This window comes from Borostomias antarcticus, assembly GCF_949987555.1.
Source record: "Borostomias antarcticus genome assembly, chromosome: 6".
NCBI classification, from domain to species: domain Eukaryota; kingdom Metazoa; phylum Chordata; class Actinopteri; order Stomiiformes; family Stomiidae; genus Borostomias; species Borostomias antarcticus.
In genome coordinates, this window is record NC_140239.1 from 31902002 (window position 1) to 31912955 (window position 10954).

Consider the following 10954-nt stretch of genomic DNA (forward strand, 5'->3'; position numbering starts at 1 on the left):
TTTTTCTGTAGATTCTGGCAACCGCTGTCTGAGCCCACTCCAAATGGCCTCATCATGCCCCTTTCTCAACACGACACAACACGACGACTGAGGACGCACACATGTGAGAGGAAATACTCATTATAATGAGTAAATAAAAACAACAACAAGTGATTGTTGGTGGCTTTGTTTAAAAGATAATAAATCAACTGTCATACAGCAGTCTTTGTAAATATCAAAGGACTTTGTCCCTAGTCTTTGGAAATACACTGTAGACTGTCCATCAAGTCAATCATGATCAATTAATGTTTATCTTAGTAACCTACTGGACACATACTTTCTGGTATGAGATATTTCTCATGAATACTCGCATAACTTGCTTTGTCTGAGTTCCAGAGAATCCCTTGTCAGGTGTTTCCATTCCTAAGCTATTCCTCCATTGTTTGAGCCGGTAGCATGTTTGCTCTGGAATGCTCTATATCAGCTGGTTGTCAACAGCCGTCGTTCTCTAGTGGGTGAAATTCTACGTTAGTGGGTGAAAAACATGGACTCACAGATTATAGGTTCTTTTGACCGTGCTTCTGTGACACCACTGTGACACGTTAAGGGGGTTGTAGTGCTCACTGTGTGTCTCTGGGGGACCAGGTGTTATAGAGGGGGATTTTCCTAAAGGTCTGGCAACCGCTGTGGCCTCATCAGCCCTCTTCTCAGTGCAGCTTGGCGCCTGAGGACTCAGATGAGGGAGGAAATAAACATGATCATGAGTAAAAAAAAATATATATATATTTTTTTTTTAAATTATCTTACAACAGTGGCCTGTCTTCATAAATATCAAAGTGAGGCTGAGCAGAGCAGAGTTCAAGTAGAAGTCAGTAATAACCAGTTCCAGTAGAAGTCAGTAATAACCAGTTCCAGTAGAAGTCAGTAATAACCAGTTCCAGTAGAAGTCAGTAATAACCAGTTCCAGTAGAAGTCAGTAATAACCAGCTGTCCATCAAGTCAATCATGATCAAGTCATGTCTCGCCTCCTCAGTGGACACATTCTTTCTGGTATGAGATATGCACACTGCTGACTCATGAATACACACATAACTTGCTTTGTTGAACAATCTGTCACTGTAGGGGAACCCTCTAAAAAATGTTCCAGAGAGAACCCTTTTCAGGTCAGATGGAACCCTTTTGGGTTCCAATTGCAAAAAAACAAAAAACTGTGCGATCAGTTAGGGTTCGTCAAAAGCCTCAGAAAACAGGTCATCAAATGACCAGCACAACCCCAACTGGTGTACTAAGGTCTGGACCTGAGCATCATAGTCAGGACTAGTTTCCCCACTGTAAAGCACTCTGTGCACTCGTGCTGAGAAGAGCGCTCTATAAATAAAGTTTTACGTACTTACTTACTTAGTTTGGTATTCAGCATCATAACGTAAAAGGGTTTTACCCGACTTGGGCTTCTGAGAGTGTATAAGACCAAACACACACTGTATACGTCAATAAGAGTGTAAACACACACTGTATACGTCAATAAGAGTGTAAACACACACTGTATACGTCAATAAGAGTGTAAACACACACTGTATACGTCAATAAACATCGCAATATGTTTTCAGCACGTTGATGACGCCGACGTTGGAACACTGTGACCTTTGATCAGCCCCCAGTGGAGCTCACACACTGAGACCACACTGAACACGTACAAGACAGGGGGCGGCCCAACATCCCCCACCATCACAACCTCACCCCCCCACGCTGAGACACTGAACACGTACAGGACAGGGGGGCAGGCCAACATCCCCCACCATCACCACCTCACCCCCCCACAGCGTGACAGCGTGTTAGGGGGGTGACAGTGTGTTAGTTTCAGTGCAGTGGGAGTGACAAGTGCTTATGACAAGTGTTTCTGACATAGCTCTGGTGTTTGATGGTATAAATGATCTTTAAGGTCAAAGTGTAGACCGTGATGTCAGAACGCGTAGGAGACGGTGGTGAGGCCCAGAAGGTCGGGGAGGGAAGAGGGGAGAGGCCCTCACATCTGGATCTGAATATCTACCCAAAACACACAGAGCCTGAGAGACCTTAGACTGAATGTGACCTGAACAAAATGTTCAGCCAGCATGTCAATACAAACATATGTGTTGTGGACAAACACTCATCCCTTAGCATCATCCGCTTATTATGAACGCTAGTAAAGTCCTCAGACGTCAAAGTTGAAGCTTATGACACAAGAACATGACAGTTGGGATCATTATAAAATGTTTTTTTTGTGAGAAACCTGCGATCCGCAGAGGTCAGCGGACATGTTTGACTTTGCTTCACTTAAGGTCAGAGAGGAAGTGAGGACAGTGACTGCTTCTAAACACTGACAGGATATCAGGATCATGTTACTGTAGTTTCTGCTATTGTATTGCTGCTGTAAGTAGGTTTGAACCACCACTTCTGAGTCGGTCTCTGAGGTCATCCGACCAGGGTCTCCTGGCGGTGCCCCGGACCAGACTAAAAACTCAGGGTGACAGAGCATTTGAGGCGGTGGCGCCAAGACTCTGGAACGCTCTTCCCCAGGCCCTGAGAGAGCCATCCACTGAACTCATGTTCAAAAAACTTCTTAAGACACACATGTTCAGGCAGGCCTTCGGCCATCTATAACGCCTTGCTGCTCGCAATGTTGTTGTTTTATCTGTTCTGTGTCGTTTTAATCTTGTCTCGTGTTGTATTGCCATTTTAATTTATTACTGTAAAGCACTCTGTGCATCCGTGCTGTGAAGAGCGCTATATAAATAAAGCTTACTTACTAACTTACTTACTTACTTACCTCCCCTCCCACACACACACTTGCTCATTTGTGTGGTGAAGCTCATTGGTCATTTGTCAGCGTGTGAACAGCTTGAGCGCGCATTTGGAATAGCACGTCTTTAGAAATGGCGTGCCTTTGGGCCGGACCCCCCCCCCCCCCCATTTGGAACATGAGTGACCTTGAGTTTCTTCTTCTTCATTGTTTGGGGTAGCTGTTATTGTCCTCTCTCCCCCCCAGGCTCGGGGCCGAGGGGCTATCCTTTTACCACCCCCCTGGGTGAGGGGTCACCCGGGCTATATATCCGGCACACCTCCAGGAGCCATGTCACCTTGAGCTCCTGATATAGCAGACATGTCCTCAAACAGCGCGTGAACCTTACCTTGTACTGATCTGTGGATAAAGGAGGTACTGGCACCAGTACTGGCATTTCATCTGAGTTCCAGCCGGCTCAATCTCACTGTGTTCATCTGAGTTCCAGCTGGCTCAGTCTCACTGTGTTCATCTGAGTTCCAGCTGGCTCAATCTCACTGTGTTCATCTGAGTTCCAGCTGGCTCAATCTCACTGTGTTCATCTGAGTCCCAGCTGGCTCAGTCTCACTGTGACCTTTGATGAAGAGATGAAGAGGAGCTGAAGATCATATCAGAATGAGCTGGTGCTCAGCTGCATCAGCTCCATCAGAGCGCAAGCGTCTGACGCCGGTTCTGGTGTTCTCTGTGGTCAGGGAGGAGTGTTCTGGTGTTCTCTGTGGTCAGGGAGGAGTGTTCTAGTGTTCTAGTGTTCTCTGTGGTCAGGGAGGAGTGTTCTAGTGTTCTGGTGTTCTCTGGTCAGGGAGGAGTGTTCTAGTGTTCCGTGTTCTCTGGTCAGGGAGGAGTGTTCTAGTGTTCTGTGTTCTCAGGGAGGAGTGTTCTAGTGTTCTGTGTTCTCTGGTCAGGGAGGAGTGTTCTAGTGTTCTGTGTTCTCTGGTCAGGGAGGAGTGTTCTAGTGTTCTAGTGTTCTCTGTGTTCAGGGAGGAGTGTTCTAGTGTTCTGTGTTCTCTGGTCAGGGAGGAGTGTTCTAGTGTTCTCTGTGGTCAGGAAGGAGTGTTCTAGGGTTCTGTGTTCTCTGTGGTCAGGGAGGAGTGTTCTAGTGTTCTGTGTTCTCTGGTCAGGGAGGAGTGTTCTAGTGTTCTGTGTTCTCTGGTCAGGGAGGAGTGTTCTAGTGTTCTCTGTGGTCAGGGAGGAGTGTTCTAGTGTTCTGTGTTCTCTGGTCAGGGAGGAGTGTTCTAGGGTTCTGTGTTCTCTGTGGTCAGGGAGGAGTGTTCTAGTGTTCTGTGTTCTCTGGTCAGGGAGGAGTGTTCTAGTGTTCTGTGTTCTCTGGTCAGGGAGGAGTGTTCTAGTGTTCTGTGTTCTCTGGTCAGGGAGGAGTGTTCTAGTGTTCTAGTGTTCTCTGTGGTCAGGGAGGAGTGTTCTGTGTTCTCTGGTCAGGGAGGAGTGTTCTAGTTTTCTGTGTTCTGTGGTCAGGGAGGAGTGTTCTAGTGTTCTGTGTTCTCTGGTCAGGGAGGAGTGTTCTAGTGTTCTAGTGTTCTGTGTTCTCTGGTCAGGGAGGAGTGTTCTAGTGTTCTAGTGTTCTCTGGTCAGGGAGGAGTGTTCTAGTGTTCTAGTGTTCTGTGTTCTCTGGTCAGGGAGGAGTGTTCTAGTGTTCCGTGTTCTCCGGTCAGGGAGGAGTGTTCTAGTGTTCTGTGTTCTCTGGTCAGGGAGGAGTGTTCTAGTGTTCTGTGTTCTCCGGTCAGGGAGGAGTGTTCTAGTGTTCTGTGTTCTCTGGTCAGGGAGGAGTGTTCTAGTGTTCTGTGTTCTCTGTGGTCAGGGAGGAGTGTTCTAGTGTTCTGTGTTCTCTGGTCAGGGAGGAGTGTTCTAGTGTTCTCTCTGGTCAGGGAGGAGTGTTCTAGTGTTCTGTGTTCTGTGGTCAGGGAGGAGTGTTCTAGTGTTCTGTGTTCTCTGGTCAGTGAGGAGTGTTCTAGTGTTCTGTGTTCTCTGGTCAGGGAGGAGTGTTCTAGTGTTCTGTGTTCTCTGGTCAGGGAGGAGTGTTCTAGTGTTCTGTGTTCTCTGGTCAGGGAGGAGTGTTCTAGTGTTCTCTGTGGTCAGGGAGGAGTGTTCTAGTGTTCTAGTGTTCTCTGTGGTCAGGGAGGAGTGTTCTAGTGTTCTGTGTTCTCTGGTCAGGGAGGAGTGTTCTAGTGTTCTAGTGTTCTCTGTGGTCAGGGAGGAGTGTTCTAGTGTTCTAGTGTTCTCTGTGGTCAGGGAGGAGTGTTCTAGTGTTCTAGTGTTCTCTGTGGTCAGGGAGGAGTGTTCTAGTGTTCTGTGTTCTCTGGTAAGGGAGGAGTGTTCTAGTGTTCTGTGTTCTCTGGTCAGGGAGGAGTGTTCTAGTGTTCTAGTGTTCTAGTGTTCTCTGGTCAGGGATGAGTGTTCTAGTGTTCTAGTGTTCTAGTGTTCTCTGGTCAGGGAGGAGTGTTCTAGTGTTCTAGTGTTCTAGTGTTCTCTGGTCAGGGAGGAGTGTTCTAGTGTTCTAGTGTTCTAGTGTTCTCTGGTCAGGGAGGAGTGTTCTAGTGTTCTAGTGTTCTGTGTTCTCTGGTCAGGGAGGAGTGTTCTAGTGTTCTGTGTTCTCTGGTCAGGGAGGAGTGTTCTAGTGTTCTGTGTTCTGTGGTCAGGGAGGAGTGTTCTAGTGTTCTAGTGTTCTAGTGTTCTAGTGTTCTCTGTGGTCAGGGAGGAGTGTTCTAGTGTTCTAGTGTTCTGTGTTCTCTGGTCAGGGAGGAGTGTTCTAGTGTTCTGTGTTCTCTGGTCAGGGAGGAGTGTTCTAGTGTTCTGTGTTCTCTGTGGTCAGGGAGGATGTTCTAGTATTCCGTGTTCTGTGGTCAGGGAGGAGTGTTCTAGTGTTCTGTGTTCTCTGTGGTCAGGGAGGAGTGTTCTAGTGTTCTGTGTTCTGTGGTCAGGGAGGAGTGTTCTAGTGTTCTGTGTTCTCTGTGGTCAGGGAGGATGTTCTAGTGTTCCGTGTTCTGTGGTCAGGGAGGAGTGTTCTAGTGTTCCGTGTTCTGTGGTCAGGGAGGAGTGTTCTAGTGTTCTGTGTTCTCTGGTCAGGGAGGAGTGTTCTAGTGTTCTGTGTTCTCTGGTCAGGGAGGAGTGTTCTAGTGTTCTAGTGTTCTAGTGTTCTGTGTTCTCTGGTCAGGGAGGAGTGTTCTAGTGTTCTGTGTTCTCTGGTCAGGGAGGAGTGTTCTAGTGTTCTAGTGTTCTCTGTGGTCAGGGAGGAGTGTTCTAGTGTTCTGTGTTCTCCGGTCAGGGAGGAGTGTTCTAGTGTTCTAGTGTTCTGTGGTCAGGGAGGAGTGTTCTAGTGTTCTGTGTTCTGTGGTCAGGGAGGAGTGTTCTAGTGTTCTAGTGTTCTGTGGTCAGGGAGGAGTGTTCTAGTGTTCTGTGGTCAGGGAGGAGTGTTCTAGTGTTCTGTGTTCTGTGGTCAGGGAGGAGTGTTCTAGTGTTCTAGTGTTCTGTGGTCAGGGAGGAGTGTTCTAGTGTTCTAGTGTTCTGTGGTCAGGGAGGAGTGTTCTGTGTTCTCTGGTCAGGGAGGAGTGTTCTAGTGTTCTGTGTTCTGTGGTCAGGGAGGAGTGTTCTAGTGTTCTGTGTTCTCTGGTCAGGGAGGAGTGTTCTAGTGTTCTGTGTTCTCTGGTCAGGGAGGAGTGTTCTAGTGTTCTGTGTTCTCAGGGAGGAGTGTTCTAGTGTTCCGTGTTCTCTGGTCAGGGAGGAGTGTTCTAGTGTTCTGTGTTCTCTGGTCAGGGAGGAGTGTTCTAGTGTTCCGTGTTCTCTGGTCAGGGAGGAGTGTTCTAGTGTTCCGTGTTCTCTGGTCAGGGAGGAGTGTTCTAGTGTTCCGTGTTCTCTGGTCAGGGAGGAGTGTTCTAGTGTTCTGTGTTCTCCGGTCAGGGAGGAGTGTTCTAGTGTTCTGTGTTCTCTGGTCAGGGAGGAGTGTTCTAGTGTTCTCTGTGGTCAGGGAGGAGTGTTCTAGTGTTCTAGTGTTCTGTGTTCTCTGGTCAGGGAGGAGCGTCCATGCTGGGTGGCGGTGGAGCAGTGCCCCTTCGTCTTGGGCCTGACCAGCCAGAACGGAGAGCTTCTCCTGGACGAGTGTGTCCAGGTCACCGAGGGAACCAAGACCAGACAGAGACACCTCTTCCTCTTCAGGGACGGCATCGTCATCGCAAAGCTCAAGTAAGAGGGGTGCACAGATGTTCACACACACGCAGACACGCACACACACACACACACACACACACACACACACACACACACACACACACACACACACACACACACACACACACACACACACACACACACACACTCACACTCATACAACTCACACAAGCACAAAATTCAATTCAATTCAAACAACTTTATTAGTCCCACTAGGGGCAATCGATTTAGAGCAGCCTGTTATTTTACAGAAAAAATAAAAACATCACAAAAGCTTTATTAACCGGTGTGTCTTTATGATCTATTCCTCACAGAAGCAGAGTTTGAACTTGGGTCCAGACCTTGGACTGCCCACTCCACCAGGGTTGACTGATTCCTGGTCTGACATGAAACAGCTCACCTGAGATCAGACAAAAGAATTGTCAACTCTGTTGAGTCTGACATTCGATTGGAAGATTCAATGTTCCCTAACCAATCAGTAGAGACCAATGTATCTGCCTGAATCTAATGACATTTTAAGCCAAAACGAGAACGCAAAAACCCATGATAATAGTTGTGTAGAAATGGAATAGTCATGCTGATAGAGCGTTTCACTCCGAGTCTCAGGGCTTGAGGAGAGAGTGGGTGAGAGAGAGGGGAGGTTACTGCCCCAGGAGGAGGGCACCGTGACTGGGTGAGAGAGAGGGGAGGTCACTGCCCCAGGAGGAGGGCACCGTGAGTGGGTGAGAGAGAGGGGAACTGCCCCAGGAGGAGGGCACCGTGACGGGGTGAGAGAGAGGGGAAGTCACTGCCCCAGGACGAGGGCACCGTGACACAGCAGGATTATCAGGGGAATTCTGTCTTCAACAGCTTCTCTATTTCAATAAGGTCACAGTCCCCTCCCAAAAATAGCTTTCAATATCACTATCACAACTCTGTTCTCATGTGATGAACATAATATCACTATCTCTGTTCTCTGTTCTCATGGGATGAAAATAATATCACTATCTCTGTTCTCTGTTCTCATGTGATGAAAATAATATCACTATCTCTGTTCTTTGTTCTCATGTGATGAAAATAATATTGAAATATATTCAATCTCATGGTTAGTGGGTTTGTTTACCCATAATGCCGTAGAGGAATGCACCATGTTGCTGATTGGATCTCAGCGCTGTGGCCACGCCTCCTCAGCTCCAAGTCTTTTATTTTCATATTTAAACGCTCTGCCGTCAACCTGTCCCAAAATTCTAATTATTATAATTGTTATAACAAGGTCTATTATAATTGTTATAACAAGGTCTATTATAATTGTTATAACAAGGTCTATTATAATTGTTATAACAAGGTCTATTATAATTGTTATAACAAGGTCTATTATAATTGTTATAACAAGGTCTATTATAATTGTTATAACAAGGTCTACAAAGACGCAGTTTTCACAGAAGCGCTTATCGCTCTCAATTTATCATAGCAATATTTAATTGCTTAAAATCTCACGAAAATCTTACATACTGCAGCTTTAAATGTTCGACAGGGATCACCAGGGAAGAAGTTATTAAATGTTTGACAGGGATCACCAGGGAAGAAGTTATTAAATGTGTGACAGGGATCACCAGGGAAGAAGTTATTAAATGTTTGACAGGGATCACCAGGGAACAAGTTATTAAATGGATGACAGGGATCACCAGGGAACAAGTTATTAAATGTATGAAGGGATCACCAGGGAAGAAGTTATTAAATGTATGAAGGGATCACCAGGGAACAAGTTATTAAATGTTTGACAGGGATCACCAGGGAAGAAGTTATTAAATGTATGAAGGGATCACCAGGGAACAGGTTATTAAATGTTTGACAGGGATCACCAGGGAACAAGTTATTAAATGTTTGACAGGGATCACCAGGGAAGAAGTTATTAAATGTATGAAGGGATCACCAGGGAACAGGTTATTAAATGTTTGACAGGGATCACCAGGGAAGAAGTTATTAAATGTATCACAGGGATCACCAGGGAACAAGTTATTAAATGGATGACAGGGATCACCAGGGAACAAGTTATTAAATGGATGACAGGGATCACCAGGGAACAAGTTATTAAATGGATGACAGGGATCACCAGGGAAGAAGTTATTAAATGTTTGACAGGGATCACCAGGGAAGAAGTTATTAAATGTTTGACAGGGATCACCAGGGAAGAAGTTATTAAATGGATGACAGGGATCACCAGGGAAGAAGTTATTAAATGTATCACAGGGATCACCAGGGAACAGGTTATTAAATGTTTGACAGGGATCATCAGGGAAGAAGTTATTAAATGTATGACAGGGATCACCAGGGAAGAAGTTATTAAATGTATGACAGGGATCACCAGGGAAGAAGTTATTAAATGGATGACAGGGATCACCAGGGAACAAGTTATTAAATGTTTGACAGGGATCACCAGGGAAGAAGTTATTAAATGTTTGACAGGGATCACCAGGGAACAAGTTATTAAATGTATGACAGGGATCACCAGGGAACAAGTTATTAAATGGATGACAGGGATCACCAGGGAACAAGTTCTTTTTCTCAAAGACTGGAAGCTTCATACAGACCTTGAGTGGGCGTTCAAACACACTCAGACAAATGTGTTCCTCTCGCTGCTTAGCGCTCTGCAGCGGCCCACTGTTCCAGTAGAGCGGTGAGGGGGTGCAGGGAACGCTCTGTACAGTAGAGCTGTGAGGGGGTGCAGCGAACGCTCTTTACAGTATTGAGTACAGTACGGTGACACGTCAGGGCTTCTGTTCTCGTCTGAAACCAGTGGAGACCAGAAGATACTTCATTAATTTACCGTCATTCATTGTCCGTCTTTCATTAGACAGTCTCATCTGTCCTCCCACCATCATCATCATCATCATCATCATCATCAGAGAACCCCCCCCCCCCCCCCCACTCATCCTCTCTCTATGAGGGTCTCAGGGAGCTAGACCCCGAGGTGAGACGTGTTAGGAAGTGACAGAGAGAGACCTTTTAGGAGCTGAATGTTTTCCCAGAAATACTCAATAGCAGCCGTGATGGTAGATCTCACGCAGCTGTGATGGTAGATCTCACGCAGCTGTGATGGTAGATCTCACGCAGCTGTGATGGTAGATCTCACACAGCTGTGATGGTAGATCTCACGCAGCTGTGATGGTAGATCTCACGCAGCTGTGATGGTAGATCTCACGCAGCTGTGATGGTAGATCTCACGCAGCTGTGATGGTAGATCTCACGCAGCTGTGATGGTAGATCTCACGCAGTCTTAAATGTCCTTGAAAACCTTTTATTGTTTACTCAACAGGCCCACAGACAGGTTTCAAAGATGGAGGAAAGCGCATTTCACAATTCTATTAATCTCCTCCCACAGCGTTCAGACTGCGTCTACAGCACAGTCCTCACCCAGCGTGCTGCATGTCCAGGGGTGCTCTGAAAAACCCAAACACAACAGACTCCCGGCCGGACTGCGTGTGTGTGTGTGTGTGTGTGTGTGTGTGTGTGTGTGTGTGTGTGTGTGTGTGTGTGTGACGTGTGGCACGAGTGTTTGCGTACTATGCACGCGTGGTGAGGTGAAAGTTCCCCAAACTCAGATGAAAGGAACAGTGGTGAATCTAGGCCATATGAGATTGTGAACCGAATGACAGACAGGAAGCTGGTCACGGAACACAAGTCTATATAACATCAGAATGTCAAAACACTTCCTCAATGGATTTGATCGCAGTAATTAATCTCCTTCTTGTATGAAGAAGTAGAAGATGGTTCTGGATAATAGTTTGGGCATTGTGGGGATGAAACAAAGTTCTGGTGCAGTGCAACGACATGATTGGTCAGGATTGGAAACAAAATAGTTTGATTTCCTGTAGTTTGTAACAGTGAGCTAAAAAAAACCAACTAAAAACTAAAATGAGAGCTCCTGATTGCATTTCATTTTTCATTTCAAACCTTTATTGTGACTCGTAAAAGCACTGAGGTTTCCCTCATAGATCCTCA

At 46.4% G+C, this 10954-nt stretch overlaps 1 protein-coding gene across 1 annotated transcript in view; it reads left to right on the forward strand.

Annotated features, from left to right (window-relative positions):
- Nucleotides 1-10954, forward strand: part of tagapb (T cell activation RhoGTPase activating protein b) — a gene marked incomplete at both ends in the record, with an annotated part of 42245 nt that overhangs the window by 3066 nt on the left and 28225 nt on the right. The window contains one exon of the mRNA XM_084440165.1: nt 6818-6988. Coding sequence (XP_084296291.1) covers nt 6818-6988 — 171 coding nt within the window. The remainder of the gene's footprint in view (nt 1-6817; nt 6989-10954) is intronic.